Here is a 17,754-nt window from a genome sequence, read left to right on the forward strand (position 1 = left end):
GTGTCTACCCAACGAATAACCAACCAATATGGAAAAAAACTGAAGTAAAAAATGCAAACAAATCAAGTGAAATACCTGATTATTGGAATCAGTACGAAAATGTTTAAAGTTCTAATTACTTGTTAATCATCAAAAATAAATTATTAGGTTGTTTAATATGCAAGTGCATAACTAATTTAGGATAATCACCTGATCAAAATGTATGTATTTCTAAACCATGGCAAGATTGTTCTATGATTTCAAATGGTAAATGATAATAATTATGTGACAAAAAATTCAAGTCTGAGAATAAAAATATTTAAACACAAAAAATCTGACACATCTCAAAGCAGTAAAAATATATAACAGTCTAGAAAAAAACAAATTGTAAATGCTTCAAAAATTCACATAAATCAAATATGCTAACTACTAAAAGAGTATTTAGAACCATTTATAAAATCATTAAAACTCAATAGACCATTCGTTGACTTAACAAATGAAGTAGATTTATAAGTCTTAAATGGTATAAATATGGGTAATATTTTACTTTCTAATAAAACATGTTCAGACATTGCACTTCATATAACATTGGAAATGAAAAAAAAACTATTTGCCACAAAATCATATCAACTAATATAAAAATTTCTATTGTAATTGATGAATCTACGACGCTTAGCAAATTAACATTAGTAGTTGTTAGATGAACATTTTTTGAAGAGTATCTAGGCGAACCTTATACATTTAATCTTGATTTAACACATCAGCTGAAACTATGACTAAATAATTACTTGATTGTTTACACAATTAAGAATTTTTATTAATACTTAGACTAGATTATATATAACATGTTTAGGTAATTGAAATTGTAATTTTAATAAGTGAATTATTTATTTTTTAGAGTTTTAACGCCTTAACAATATAACTAAATATTAATTTAACAACAAAAATAATAAGAATTAATCATTATAGACTACATTATAATAAATTAATAATCAGTACTTAAGTTAGGTTATTTATATCACAGTTTAGTAATTGAAATGTTATTTTAATACATGAATAAGTTTTAACCGTATAACTAAAAATTTAGTTATTGACAAAAATTTTTATTTTATTATACTAAATATACTAATAAAGATATATTTTTTTACATTTATTTTAAAATAATATACAGTATTATATGCAAATTATAAAAAAAAAATTTATAAACCTTAAAAATTTAAGTATTGAAATGTAGCTATTAATTAATAAATGTTTGAATATTTGACAAGAAAAAACATGATATAAATTACAAAATTTTTTTCATATTCTTTAAAGCCATTTTGGCAGCAGCAATCTTGGCTTTTTTTTTACTCTGACCAAATCCATATATATTCATAACTTTTTGGTTTACAGTTATCTGTAACTTTATCATAATTCCTAAGCCTTTATTCAATGATAGGTCAGCAGCATCAGGTTCACTGTAAAATAAAAACCAATATACGTTTATTATTAATCACATATCACATAACATTTTTTTTTTTAATGAAAGAAGATATTTTTTGGTGAAAAATGAAGCTTAGTATAGAGAGTGGATAAAAATTAGAAACTTCCCGATACTTTTAAAAATAATCGGATAAATAAATATAAACTGTAGAAGTTGCTTTAATTATGAGTGCAATCTTCTTTGAGTAGGTTTGGTAGTTATGGTTATTATGGATGTCTTGAATTCTAACCCAATTCTAAATTATTATGTACAATGAAAAACAATCCTGAATGTTTATTAGTCTATATTTTATTACATGTACATATTGATATTGGTAATTTATTTTTCTAAAAGTACTACAGAAGATTGAACTTACTTTTTCAAAAAACTTTAAAGGTATTTATTTTATAATAACAATTAAAAAATTATATCAAATATTACTATTTATTTTAACTGATACTAATTTATAAAACAATACTATGTACTATAAACATTGTAAAACATAACTACATGATAACTCAATTAGTATTTTTCTTTAAATATATTACTTCATAAAATTTGAATTAACTAAGTAAAAAAACCTAAAAATTTAATACAAGGTTTCACATAAGTTTTTGCTATAATAATTTAAAAATAATCATATTCAAATTTTTTTTATTCATAAAAACATTTAAATTTTAATATCCAGGATTTGAAAATGTAATTAAGATTTTTCGTAAGTTCACATGAGAATTTTAAACTATTTTTTAGGATCAGTTGACAGTCTACATTTATTATAAAGCCATTTCTCTGATTTTTTTTTTTTAAATTAATTTTAATTTGCCAAAAAAATTTGATAAAATAAAAAATATTAAAAATATTCTTCCTATGAATCTACAACTTAAAAAGTTGTTTTACTGTTATTTATATTAAAATGTAAATTGTACATGGACTATACTAATATAATTAATTAAAGTTTAATCTAATTACTCAGTACAAACCTGAATCTTGGTGATAATTTAGTTTCAAATAAAATACGTATAGGATTTTTCGGAATATTTGTACAAAATTCTTCTGCAAAAGTAAAATAATTTATGAATAATAATAATAAATAAAAAAAAGTAAACATATTTTATTATAAAAATTATTAAATCTTTATGGACAGTTATTAAATAATATATAAAGACTAACAAAGTACAATATTTTAGAAAACTTCAACTAAGTTAAATTGTGTTTTATGTTTTCAATTCAATTAATTTGAATTCAAAACATTCATATTATCATTACAAATATGTACAATTTGCAAAAAATATTAAAATTTAAATTTAAAATTTTTAAATGCTTAAGTCATACGCAGTACAAAAAAAAAAACATATTAAATAATTTTTATTAGCTTACTGATTTCATTTTCCAAAAATCTATAGCAAATAGTCCATACAAAATTTAAATCTCTATTACAATCCAGATAAATTGCACCAATTAATGCTTCAAACAAGTCTCCCAATGCTTTGGGTACATCAATAGATTCAGCTGCATAACAATCATCTTCTTCTATTAAATACAAAACCTGCAAGCATAATAAATAATACAAACATGTATTTTATATATTAAAATAATAGAATAAAATTTTACATCATGGCCAATTTTATGATTATTTTTTTGTTGATGTTTATAAAAACGATCTATTGCTTCACTCATATCTGGAGATTTAGCTAAGATAAATCTATGTAGTCCAATTCTTATGCTCAATGAAGAAAATGTTAAGTTGTTTACTAGTGAAGATCTGATATCTGTTATTTCACCAGGAGTTTTCTGATGACAATGTTCAATAATATAAGTTGTAATCAAGAAATCTGAAATAATATACAAATTCATTAAATTATTTTTGAAGTTCATTTAGAGACATTTTAAGAACTTAAACAGAATAAAACTTTTAGATTTTAAAAATTAATAAGAAATATATAAATTGTTATAATATAGAAAGCAAACAAAATCATTATATTAGAGAAATGATTTAGCAGAGTATTATAATCATACATAAGTAGATGTTCGTTTCGATATTTATAGTTTAATGTGCTAACAATTGTAAAACCAACTTATCATTCATTAATTATAGAACATCTCTAATTAAAATTATTAATTATAATCTAAGATAACTTATATTGTATAATTATACTTGATGATATCAAACAATTTTTATCGTATTTTATATTATGTATTGATTTGTATATAACATATGATAAAAAAAAAGAGTTTAAGCTCATATTGAAAACAATTGAAATTAATTTATAGATTTTTAATGATACTTCTCAATAATATGAGTCAAGTATATTGAAATATCAATATTAACATCAGTTATAAAAGTATCAATAAAACAAAAAATGTAATACTGAATTGGACACCAGGGCAATTAATTTGCCGACTATGTGTTACCCATTGTAATTGTGTTATTTAATAATTTAGATAATACCTAAGTTATTTACTCGCTGTTTAAGACATTTAGAAAGACAAAAGAATGTCTATTAAATGATTGTATATATTATATAATACTAATTATAACTAACCAAGTAAAGCATCTCCAAGAAATTCAAGTCTTTGATAACAGTCAATAGACCCGAAATGGTAGGTTGGATGGGTTAGAGCTTGCGCTAATAGATGTTTATTTTTAAATGAGTAACCAATTCTTTCTTCGAGTAGTTCATATCCAGGTAAAATATTTGCAAAATTTAAATCTTTGTATATGTTTTCGATTGGTTTAGGATTGAATGCATCAATGAATTGTTTAGGTATAATACCCAAACCATGGAGAACTTTGAAGCCTACTTCAACTCCTAATTTCTAAAATAAAAACAAATATTAGTTCAAAGAAATGTTTTAGGTATCCAAATTATTATTAATCATACTCACATTTACATATGTACCAATCAATGATTCTACACAATCGGCAACCATTTTATCTGAAACCGATTGATTGTGTAAAAATATATCAGATAATAAGCGATCCACGAGTTGTGAGTCATCTTTATCAGAAATACTAAATGCTGAAATTTGGTTGAACAACGAAATTTCATTTTCAATTTTGGTCAAAGTTTCATCTGATATTAATCCTAAAATTAAAATAAGAAATTATGTTAATGCAAAGATTTCTTTCATAAAATATGAAAAATATTCTCAAAACTAAAATAATATTCAGGCACATTATACATAAATATATATAATTTAATTTATAATATATATTTATTATACTTCCAATGGAGAGGAATGCATTACTGAGAATATACCTGAAGTAATATTAGGATATAATATACGAAGAGAAAACAACAAATGAGTGTAAGTGGAGAACAGAAAAAATTTAGTGTTAGAGTAAGTGTTAATCAGAATTCAGAATTGAATCCTTACTTTCTTTTTTTATTAATGAATAAAATTACATAAGATAAACAAGTTAAAGAGCATAATTTTTGCAGATAATATTGTATAATTGAGAAAAAACCTGGGAAAGAGATTGGCAAAGTTTTAAATACCACTTATATTGAAGAAACTAAGGATAGATAAGCAGAAATTAAACTTAAGTAATTGTGTATCATTTTGGAGAAAGCAATTGAGAAATTTATGGAGCAAGGCATGAATGAAGATGGGAGAGGGGATTTAGTGTGTGAATTACGAAGTAAATAGGTACTAAGAATATGTGGTACAAAACAATGGTGATAATTAGGATAATGTCAGAAATAGAATTTTGTGTAAATTAATGAAATTGAAAAAACATAAGATAAAGTACTTTGTATGCCAATAAATAAGTATACTTTTTTACCTAGGGATGAATAGAATAGAAACTAGCACGAAAATAATTAGTTCAAGTCAAGTTGAAGAGGTGAGGGCAGAGCCTTATGAAAGTGTAGGATAATGGTGATTGAACCCATACAGATGGGAGCACATAGAAAAGAAAAATGAAAAAATGTATTATACTGTTTATTTATAATACTTTAAACAAATTATTTTTGAAATTAAAAGTACATTTTATCTATTAAAAATTAATTAATAATTTTAAATATTTACCGATCATTTGATCATCTTTAGGAATGATTATCTGATGAATTATTTCAGATGAGCAATTTTTCTCCTTAATGATTTTCATAATTTGTTTAGGAACTCCAAAGCACGGAGGAATCCAATCCAAATTCAAGTCAAAAACATTTAACTAAATTTAAAGTAATATAAATATCAATTTTTATTTACAAATATTTAAGCTTTATGTTACCATTAAATAAGATTCAAGATTCAAATTCCTGCCAACATAAAACAAATTTCGATTCCCAACCAATTTCATAGTTAAGCTAGTAAGAACTCCTTCATTATCTGATGGAAACGCATCATAAAATACTAATGATACAGCAAATTTGAGGAAGCTATCTCCATATGTTTCCATGCGCTCATAATTAAACATGTCATTAGAAGATGGAAGTGTTAAAACCTAAACATAACAATTGACAAAATACATAAATAATTTAAAATTTTAATTGGCATAAAAAACAAAAGAACCAATATAAAGCACAATCAAAACTAGTGACAAAAAAGATATTTTATTTAAACAATGTAACTAAAGATTTTTATCTTTTAATCAAACTAAAATAAAGCTAATAACTAACAATTTTATTTTATTTAAACGATTCAAATAAAATGAAAGTTTAAAAAATGAATATATTTTAAGGGTACTTAAGTAATGATAAGTGCCCAATTCCCTTATATCATTGGTCAATAAAATTATTATTACTTTTAAAATATCACTCTGTTTAATCCCAATATTTTGTTTTGATGCTCCTTTAAACAGCGTACTCAATACAGGTGGAGAGTTGTTTGTTAAAATTAAAGGGTTCATCTCGGTCAACACATTTTTTAGTAAATCGTCTGTTTCCACCTAAAATAATTAATTTAATTTAATTCAATTTACTCTTTAAACAATGTAAATATTAAACTTTAGAAAAATCAATCATAATACATTAGTATAGTTATTTCTTTATAAAGTATTATAATACTTAAAAGATAATGTATTTCAAATAAAAAATGTTATAATGATCTTCAAAAATAATCTAAAAGTAACATTATTACAACAATTGTAATGGTAGGAAAATTGCTTGGTGATATTTAAAATTATTTTTTTATAATAATAAAATAATATAATATTTTCTAATAATAGAATGATATTATAAGATATTTCTAACCAACAAAAGAAAATGGTTGAAATACTAATTTTACAATAGACCTTGTCTAAACTGGAAGAATTTGATTGTTGATTCTTCTTAAATACAAATTTACTTCATTAATTAGCAATTAATACATATCAAAGATATTTGTAAGTTGAATAATTTTAAATTTTTACTCACAGTAACATTATCAGTATTCTCAGGTTTATTATTGTGCATAAACGAAAAATAATTTAGAACATCCAAAATTGTTGTATTTTTTTGCCTATCAATATCAATAGGTAAATTGTTTGAATCCCATCCATCAATCATATTATTTTCTCGAGCGTATCTCAATGTTTCACTAAATGCCATTATAGTATTTTTTTTTTTTTTTTCATTAAAACCACAAAAATTATCAATGCTCAGTTTATCTACTGCTTAAAAAAAAAAAAAAAATTAGAAAATAGAAAATCAACTAATGCAGTAATACATTCCACTTACCGTATGATTCATTGTCTTCTACCTCAATGTTACAAATAGAATTAATTTTTAAAAAAAGTTCTTCTGCCAGTAATAGTTTTTCTAATCGATATAATATAGTTGGCAGCATTAAACCTTTAAACCAATAAACTGATGGAAATTTATGCCAAGTACAAAATTCTGGTATAAGTTCTTCAATGCATTCATTTCGTTTATTATTTTGTTGAGTAAAAGTTCTGAAAACAAATACATAAATTATTATTTTATAATAAAATTCTTCAATTTTATACTACCTGGGAATTAAATAATTGGTTTTTGACACACTCAATGATTTTACTGTTATCAAAGGTTGATCATTGTGGGTAACATTTATATTATACTTGTCATTAAAATAATGTGCATAAGTATCATACTCAGAAGACGGAAAAGGACTTTCAGGTGTCATGTCCGAGTGAATGTCAATGATGACATATTTCTAAATATTAAAACACATGAAAACCAAACATGTATTATCAATAATTTTAAATATATAGATATGTTATTTGATTTAACAATAAAAATAAATTTTTTGATAGGTTTTATATGTGATATAAACGCCATAATATGTGTAATGACAGTTATAAATTAAACGTTGTTCAAGATATAATATTATAATCTATTTACTCATTGATAGGTTTTTGATATTTTCCATATTTTTAAAACAATGTGGAACAAAAAGAAAGATATATTTTTTACCTAGGTACCTGCCCTATGGTTTTCGTTTATTGGTTATTATTTTTGGAATTTTCAAATTGTGTTTATAAAAACTTTGTGAACAGTTTTGTCAATTGCAATTTGCAAGGTGCAAGAACAGTTCTCATACCATTCGACATTTACGTACACAGCCACATAGGACATCAACACGCTTCCCCAAATACTTTTGTCGCTGAATACGCTTATGCGATCAGCCTAGTAGAACCACAAAATAAATGAAACAATTTAAATAGAAACTGTTATGATATCCTAATCGTCATAAACCGCGCACTCGTTCACATCATGCACAAAGCAATTTTGGCCCGAATGGCAATTTTTAAAAACGGTCAAAATCGAATTCCCCGAGTAGGTCGTAGGTGTCTCCGGCGTGTTGTGTACCTACCTATGTCTTACGTGCGAACGAAATAGCAAATCTGCATTTGGCAAAACTGATGTTGTGTTATTAGCTCTAAAATTAAAATGAATAGACTTATGGTCAAATCTAGAGATAAGAATGTTATCTAGAGTGTCGCTAAGGTTTTTATTGATATTTAAATTTTATAACGAATTATAATAATTGTGTAAAACATGATATTATTACAATATTTACAAATTACAATATCTTATGACGACGAAGCGCGGAAAACAGGTACGTGGTGTACGCGATCATTTTATTATTGTCTAATTACCTATTTATAGCCGATATTTTATTTAAGTTATTATTGAAAATTTATTCTCAACTACCTACCGGTCGGAAGTCACGGCTCGAAATAATATTGTATTGAAAATTAATAAAAATAATAGTATTACCTCTACAGGTATTATGCTTCTGTACCACGGTGAAACTACGCTATACATATTGAGGTCTTCTTTATAAAATTTAGCTTTTCTCTGTTCTATTGTAGGATCTTCTGTTTCTACAAGTTTGTCTAAATTGATTACGTCCCAATCCAGTTTGTGAATATTATCTAAAACATGAAAATATTTATTTATATACTTATATGTATTTTATTATTTTATTGATATTCTTTAATCACGTGTGAAATATCAAACCTGTAGAAATTATTGGTACTACTAAGTATGAATTCTCTTGATTATCGTAGTTTCTTGCAAAACAACTCTTTACGCCCAATACATCCACAAATAATTTGTTATGGAAATTGGTCAGTTTTTTAAGATCTTCACTTGTCAGATGAAGAATTTCAACATTTACTTTTATGTTTATATTAACATTACCAAAAAGTAAAAATATGGGAAAATTTGATAACTGTATAAGTATAATATAAATAACATTGATTAATGATCAAATTAGTTAAAATAATAATGCTTATATTGAGGAATGGATTTATACATAATTTGGATTTTAGATTCTAAGAAAAAGTAAAGAGTGTATTAATATTGTTCTTTCTTTTAGAATGTTAAGTAGGTATCTATTACACATATTTAATTACAGTTTCAGTAGACAATAAATACTAAGCAATATTCATTATAACATATGCATTAATCTTAACCTTTTTTAAAGTATGAATAAAAATAATATTCTAATAAGTACCTAGTCAATTTAATTTCTTTATTTACATACATTTTTTACAATGAAGATTTAAATAGTTGAATGACTATAAAATATTTTATAACTTTATCTATTTAAAATGGTTTTGAAAAAATCGTAATTGAAATAAAATAACTTGATTAAGTGGAAATATTTAATAAATAGTGTTATTTTAAATTATTATTCATAAGATATGTTGGTTGATGAGGTTTTTTAACTTCAATAAATAAACTGATGAAGAAAGGTATTACTGCTACAATGTTGTTGACAGCATTATACCACTAACTATAAAATTTTATTAGCTGATTGTTGAGCCAAAGTATATGATAATGGATATATGTGTAATATGAGTGGGAAAATTATAGGTCTAACACCAAGTAGGTACATATTCAAAAAAAAAATTATAATTGCTTTTTTTTTTAACTGTGCAGCGCTTATTTCCTTAATATACCAATAGTGTAAACGCAGTAAAGATAAATTGACATATTACATTATTTTTGGATATTCAGTAAAAAACTTGTTTGAAAATTTTAGTAACAATGTAATAAAATTGATTAACTTTCTCAAAAACTATTTAAATTATTTTACAGCCGTGATTATGTATTAGGTAGTACATTTTCCTAATATTTAAAATTCATTGAACTTATACAGTGAAATATTATATTTAAAAAAATATTACCATAGAATATAACCAAGTATTAACTCGCAAAATATTGGTACATTACTTTGCACATTAAAATGTTAAATGCTTATTTACTAATTGTCTGATATTTGATATTTATGTAATGAAATAATTTGAATAATATTCTGATTCAAAATACAAAATTAAAAATATAAGTTGTATTACATAGCAATAAAAAACTAAAAAATTTATGTTAAATTAACTTTCTTAAATTTATCTTACCAAAATAATAGTATCAAACATATATATATAGTTGTTTATGCATCCGAAGAGAATTAACCATTTTAATTTTTTTTCATAAATGTATATTTAATATGTATGTACCACTTCTCAAAAACTAATCTAAAGTCTATATTTAAAAGTAACCTAGCAAAAAAAAAATTATTTAATAAAATATCATCCTTTGTAAGAATAAAATGCAAAATACACGTATGATATATATTTAAAGAAATTTTGCTTGATTTAATATAACTTTGTGTAAATATTTTATTTTGTATTTATAATAATTTAGTTGTCTATTTACCTATTGTTGTTTTAAAAGCATTCAGTTTTATTTCTAAAATACAAAAATAAATTGTTAGTTGACATACTTGTGGCAATTTGTTTGATGTTAAAATTCCATACTCTTTATTTAACTTTATTAATTTATCAAATACTTTGAAATTATCACCTTTCACTTGTACATAATCAGGAGTACAGTGCACAACATGTAAATATGATGGACTATTTTCTATTGGATATGATTCATGTAAGTATGCTGTATTCTATTTAAAATGTTTATAATTTTATTAACCAAACATATTATATTAATTCATAATTGTATGAATAATTTAATATAATAACTTACTTTAATATGCACCATCCTCTTCATTTTACAAGATCCTGCTTTAAGATTGCATTTACTTGCTTCAATATCGTTCTCATCCCAATGTGGAAACCATTTTAAATTTTTAAATGTAGCATTATTTTTAATATCCACGGGCATAAGATATTCATCTAATGCTCCAACCATGTACAATTCAATAGAAGCGTTATATGCTGCACTTCTTTTAGCATTTTTTTTACTATTAAAAAATGCTCCCTAAAGAATAGAAACAGTTAACATAAGATAAATTATAATACTACATTTTATTAATTTATACAAATAAAAATAAACTATTACATTTATCGGAGTTTTAATAACACTATTAATTGGCAGTATTAGTTTGTATTTTTTTAAATTACTAACACTTTCAGTCATATACCATTCCGGATGTAAATTCGAGAACCGATCTTGAGGTAAAGATAAACAGTACCTATAAATCATTCAAATCAAACAAAATAAATTAAATTTATTAATACTTATTTTTATTTATTACTAAAGTCTACATTTTTATGTAATTGCATGTATTTTTTGAGAGTTATTAGTTATAAAAATATTAAAAATAGAATTCATGGGAAAATATTTTTTATAAATTTGCATAGATGTTTGATCATTTTTTAAGAGTTAAAAGATGTTTACTAATTAATTTCATTATCATATTATTCTAAATTACTTTTTAAATTGTGATGAAAATATAATTCCTTAGTTTAATATAAATTATTTGTTTTAATTTTATGGAAAATACTTAAAAAAAATGTTTTATCATAATCATTTAAAACTTATATTTAAGTGACTATTTTTGAAAATTATTAGTCAGATTGAATTATACAATCAAACAATCAATAATTTTAATATATATATAATGATATTATTATGAGGTCGCTATTCATTCTTTCTTACAAATTATGTTTTATTTATTAAATTTTTATATTAATTTATTTATTATTTTTATTATTTTTATGAAAATATTTGTAAGTTTATTTTTAAATACTTTATTATCATATTTTGACTTTTGAGCATAAAAGTTCAAACCCTATTTATAACTATCTAAAGAAATTAATAATTTTAGTTCTTTAATTAAGTACCTTGAAATAATATTCATAGCATTTTTATAAGTTAATATAGCGTGTTTAGTCTTAAACGTTGTTGTTATATTTTCATCAATATTTTCTTCATCAATATAATTTTCTACTAAAATCTAAAATAAAAAAAAAAAAACCAAAATATTATTTCTTTTTAAAATAGACAACTCAAAAGGCACTTTAAGTGTGGAGTACTTTTGTAAATTCTTCTTCCATTTTAATGTATTCAGATTGAGTATTTTGAAAATTCAACTGGTTTGGTACCATAATAATGAATTTACTCTCAGAAGAACGTGCTCTTTCTTTAGATCGTATATAAGAAGGAAAATTTTTTGGAGAATCAAATCTAATGACAAGCTTACAAATTTGAATATCAATGCCTTCTAATTTTTCTGATGAAATAAGAATATTAATAATGTTGTTGTTAAACCTACAAAAAAAAAAAAAAAAATAAATAAATAATAATATACATTATTATGAATTATTATTAGTTTTAGTATGATAATTATAATATATATATTTAAAGTAATAGATTAAATAATAAAATACTTCTTAATGATTTCAATATTTTGTCGATTTCTATATATCAGTTCATTGCAATTAGTATTAACTATTTCTTTTTCCCCAATCATAAATTCACATTTAATATTGCTTAGCATATATTCTTCAGTGTAGTCCTGTCACATATATCAAATAGAAATTTTAACAAATCAACTAATGAATGATTAGACTAAATAGTATGATATAATAATTATTATATTTTTAACGCACTTTGATATAATGGTATAAATACTTAGCAGTTGTTCGACGTTCAACAAATATTAAACAAGCATCAGTGGTTTTCAAAGTTAATAGATGTTGCATTAACTGCTTCACTTTTGGAGACACATTGTTTAATGTAATTGAATGATTTTTGTGAATAGATGCGTGTTTATTCATGTAATCAAACAACATTTTTCTAATTATAGTTATTTCTGACAATATCAATGATAAAATCAAACATTTATTGTCATCAATACATGTTTTCTTTTTTTTTTCAACTTCAACCAAAAAATGCCAAGTGGCCACATATGCAATGTATGGACCACCATCAATGAGATTCGCCTAGAAAAAAACAATGTTTATTTATTCTATTGAAGATAACATTAAACACTCACCTCTATATCATTAAAATAATTAAATAAAGTCTTAGATTGTTTTTGATGTTCTAAGAAATATACTTCATCAATTACTTCAAACCTTTCAGATTTAAAATTTGACTGGAAACATTTTAAATATTTAATAATTTTTGATATACGAATAATAACAGTTTTAAGTTCATCATCCAAAATGAACTCGTCATATAAACTTATTTGTTCTTTTGGACGTGCTGAAAAACTGTCATTGTTGTTATTAATTATTAGTTTTACAATATTATTATTAACTTTTTAATAATTACACTTGAATATTTTCATTGAGCTTAGATACAATTTGACTATTGAAAGTTTTTTGCAAATTCATAAGTTCATCCTTGACATTTGTGGTATTTTCATTAATCAAAGTAGCAGTGATTCCAAGAATATGAGGACGTTCATCACTTATTAAATTAGTATTATCATATACTTGCATTATCTGATTTATATAATAGATAAACAATAAAATTAAAAACACATAAAAATTATAAATTCATTTTAATTCATTTTTTTCCTTTACTGGTAGAATTAATATTTTGCTAATAAAATAACTAGTTCGTCCACTTAAATTTGTGCAATACTGCAGTTCAGTTATGCGTAAAAACATCAACAATTTATTGTAATATCATTACCACAAATTATATAATAAGTGAAAATAATTTGTATCAATTATGTTTATATTTATGGCTTTTAAGCTTTGTAAAATCATATATTAGTTTTATCGAACAAAATCTCAAACTAAGAAAAAAATTTTCATGGTTTAATATTTTTCGTATTTTTGCTTTAATTTACATAATCATTTATTTTTGGATTCAAAATTCCATTTTGATAATCGTTTTAAGTAATAGTTTGATGCACAATAGAAAATTTTGAAGTATAATAACAAAATCAAAAATTGCTAACAGTATATTATGTAGGTTTTATCTGAGCTTTTTTAAAGAATAATTTCTCAAATATTCTAATTATTTTAAATGCACAAATTTACAAGACTCGGTATTAAATAAAGTGTAGTTGATGTAAATATTAACATGTAAGTCAGATAATATAATTTGACTTGAGATTTAAAATTAAAGCTAAGTAAAAAAAAATTATTAAATTTAACATATTTTAAACATAAATTTAATAATTATAATACTTGAATATCTAGAACACCTTACATCAGTGTTAAAATGTTAAAAGTGTATTGAGGAACTTATAAATATACTTTCGGTACTAACTTGTTTAAATGGATGTAATTCTACAGCATGATGACATTCATCAAAAATAAGAAGATTAGCATCATTTATATTCATGTAACCACGATTCAGATTATTCAAATAAACTTGAGCGGTTATGACTAGAATCTAAAAAAATAAAAAATTTAAATCTTCTTGTATCTTCTTACGAAATACTAATATAATTAAATCTATTAAGTAAATTTGAGAAACCCAGTTTTGTACCAATTAATAAATTATTTTGTTTCATTAAAAATCTAAAAATTTATAGTTAAGAAAAAAAATGAACATCGCATTTATTTTATTACGGATATAATAAAATATTATCTTAATACTATTATAACAGTATATGTATGTATTTGTACTATTTATCATTGTTATTAACTTTTGAGTCAATTACGACCTACCTATATTAATAGGTTTATGTTGTTCGTAGTATAAATAAGCAATAGTATAAAAATAATTTTAATGTATTAGAAATGTCATTGATAAATAAAAATAAGATACTGAGTCGAGCTTTTTTCTATCTGATGAGCTTTTTTTGCTTTCTTTACACCCCTCTCTCCCTTAGAAAATTTCTCTTTCTGCCCCTGCTGTAGGACGGGGTGATAAACATTCAACATTCAAAATAATCAACTTCATATAACATATATATTATATATATATGTATACTTTCCCATTACATATGTTTTAACCATACAGTTTTATTAAGCATCTTTGCCTCATTTATACCCTTTGAGGCGAAAACGTATATATAATATTTATACAATATAATCATGCTACTCACGTGACACTTTTTCAATATTAAATTCCAACTTTTTGAATTGTTAGTAATCATGTCATCACCAATAGTACCTATATTCCACGGCAAAAGACTTCTTAATTTATCTGCTTGTTGATTAATAAGAGGTACAGATTGGACAATAAAAAATGTCCATTTTCTTCCTTTGCCTTTTTGTCTAAAAATTGTTTTGAATATTTTTTTTTATATACCTTACATTTGTAAACATTTAAAAATAACAATTTTTATACAAACTTAGTTAAACAGTCTCCACAGTGTTTAATAAGCGATGTAATTATAAAAGTTTTTCCACTTCCAGAAGGTAGATATAAAATTGTATTTGATTTTTTAATACTCTCTAAAAGTTGATAATCTTGAGGGTCTACACTTGAAATATCCTTTGAAAAAAGTTGAATAAATAATTATAATAAAGTAATATGACAATTGTTTTTATTTTTATTTTTCTTAACATAAACAACTTTCGTACACATATATATTATTATGTCCGGATAACATTATTTTAAAATTATTCGGAATTGAAGAAACAATATAAAAACAAATTTTAGATATAAGTAGATACTATTGATACTTTTGTCAAACTATTTAACATGTGTGTAACCGAGTCACTCAATATAGGTAATCTTAATAAATAGTATTCATTTTATACTTTTATTATATACAATATATAAATAGTCTTATTATGTTTAAAGTCAGATTCGATATAAATTCGTTTATGATATTCCAAAATTGTATTTTATAAACTTTTTTGATTTTGTTTAATTCAAGTTTTCATACATAATGTCAGTGATTTTCTTAATAAATCAACAAAAAATAATTATCATTTAATAGAGATTATTGTATCATTTGTACCTATAATATAATAATCTTTGGTTGGATACTTAATATGTTTTAATTTTTGTTATTGAAATGATTTTTTAAATTAATAAATTATAAATAAGTAAATAATAATAAGTTGTTTTTTTTATAAATTATAAGCAATAAAGTATTGAAATGTATTTAAATAATTTATAATAAGTATATTACCTCTTGTAGTTGATCCATTTTCGAAGTAGATATTTGAAGTATTTTTGAAGTATTCGAATAAATTAACAGCCAATCTTTAACACTAAATATTATTAAGTTAGTAATTTTTGCATTTAATTACATATAACATATTTATTTACATTTAATTATAATATTATATTTTATTCTAAAATACAATAATTAAATGATGTAGTGAATACAGTTACTACGGTCCTAAAAAAATATATATATATTTTTTTTAAATTTATGTTAATCGTTAAATTAACTTGTTAAATTGTCATATTATTTCAATATAAGTACATAGAAAATGATTGTATTAATAATTGGTGGAAATGTATAGATTTTATGGTTATTAGTTCGAATTATGAGTTGTTATAAAATAAAAATTTTATTTTTCTTGATTTTTTTGCAGTAACCAGTGGTTTCGAACGGAAGACGGATACGGAACAGAATATAATAACGCGATAGCTCAAACACTGAACAGTATCTATATTATCGTGTAGGAGATACTCAAAACATACCAAATTACAAAATACAGAATTATTTATCCTTAGAAACAAGTCGAATAGGTATTAATATACAAATTGATGAATTAATATTTTACTACTGTTAATTATTACTGAACGCTTTAAAAGGGCGTCGCATCCGCATGTGTTGTTCCCGCATTACACACATACGATATAGTAAATTTTCGTTTACCAGTTTGAATAGTGTGTTTTTAGTTTTTATAATAGAGTGAATTATCAAACTTTAGATAAGAACATTATCTGTGTTCTTTCGTTGGTTTTTTTTTACGATATTTTAATTTTTAAGTGAATTATGAGCATTTTAAACATTTCTATTTTTCAAACTCATAACTCACTTAAAAATTAAAATATCGTAAAAAAAACCAACGGGAGAACACAGATAATTTTCTTACCTAGAATTTTGATAATAGATCAATTCACTCTAATGTCAAAACTAAAAGCTCATATATTTAAACTGGCGAGCGAAAATTTACCATGTTGTACGTGTGTAAGACTGAGACAACACATGCGGGTGCGACGTCTATTCTCAAGTGGTTTATTGTGAAATGAAAAATAATACGAGACAGTGAGTTTTCATATTTTCGATGAGAAGCTTTATTGCCGAAGTATCAGACCTTGTAGTGAGACCATTTCATTTACAACAATTCTTTTTCCATAACTCAGAAAGCGTCTGACCGAATTTCAACAGTGTTTATTGACGGTAATAAAATGGCGCGGACAACCGAAAATGAGTCGGCAGGAAGTATAAAAACCGTGCCGACTGACCGTAAACACAGCGCGCGCACTTAAAACGAACAGCATAACTATTTACTTACGTTAGTAGTTAATTATGCGTTTAATGGTATTGAATTATAGCTAAGAAATAATATAAAATTACCTACATGGTACTCAAGTGATTCTTTTTCTAGAAAATACCTGTGCGATATCGTAGTATATAATATTAGATACTGTCCGTCTGTCCAAATACATATTAATTCTATTAAGTAGTAAACAATATTTAAAAAAAAACACCACTTCGATGTTATAGCG

At 23.6% G+C, this 17,754-nt stretch overlaps 1 protein-coding gene across 1 annotated transcript; it reads right to left on the bottom strand.

Moving 5' to 3' along the window:
- Positions 1 to 1,264: 1,264 nt before the first annotated feature.
- Positions 1,265 to 16,271, bottom strand: LOC112590953 (endoribonuclease Dicer-like). Its single transcript, XM_025334570.1, has 28 exons — positions 16,199 to 16,271; positions 15,410 to 15,552; positions 15,161 to 15,332; positions 14,377 to 14,502; positions 13,426 to 13,598; positions 13,145 to 13,364; positions 12,759 to 13,091; positions 12,537 to 12,664; positions 12,183 to 12,417; positions 11,991 to 12,103; positions 11,206 to 11,338; positions 10,891 to 11,124; positions 10,634 to 10,807; positions 8,866 to 9,079; positions 8,623 to 8,780; positions 7,374 to 7,555; positions 7,102 to 7,316; positions 6,799 to 7,031; positions 6,678 to 6,710; positions 6,189 to 6,332; positions 5,676 to 5,888; positions 5,474 to 5,615; positions 4,328 to 4,527; positions 3,985 to 4,258; positions 3,053 to 3,273; positions 2,819 to 2,987; positions 2,422 to 2,494; positions 1,265 to 1,436 (listed from the first exon to the last, which is right to left on the bottom strand). Exons 1-28 carry the CDS (start codon positions 16,214 to 16,216, stop codon positions 1,265 to 1,267), a joined length of 4,845 nt encoding a protein of 1,614 aa, XP_025190355.1. The 5' UTR covers positions 16,217 to 16,271.
- Between the last annotated feature and the right edge of the window lie 1,483 nt (positions 16,272 to 17,754).

The sequence above is a fragment of the Melanaphis sacchari genome, unplaced genomic scaffold (assembly GCF_002803265.2).
Source record: "Melanaphis sacchari strain LSU unplaced genomic scaffold, SCAv2.0 Contig123_pilon_pilon, whole genome shotgun sequence".
In the NCBI taxonomy this organism is placed as follows: domain Eukaryota; kingdom Metazoa; phylum Arthropoda; class Insecta; order Hemiptera; family Aphididae; genus Melanaphis; species Melanaphis sacchari.

Coding starts and splice junctions, on each gene's coding strand:
- LOC112590953 (XM_025334570.1), bottom strand. Junction 10,808..10,890: donor AGAGGATGGTGCATATTAAA/GTAAGTTATTAT, acceptor CATTTTAAATAG/AATACAGCATACTTACATGA. Junction 4,259..4,327: donor TGATTGGTACATATGTAAAT/GTGAGTATGATT, acceptor TTTTTATTTTAG/AAATTAGGAGTTGAAGTAGG.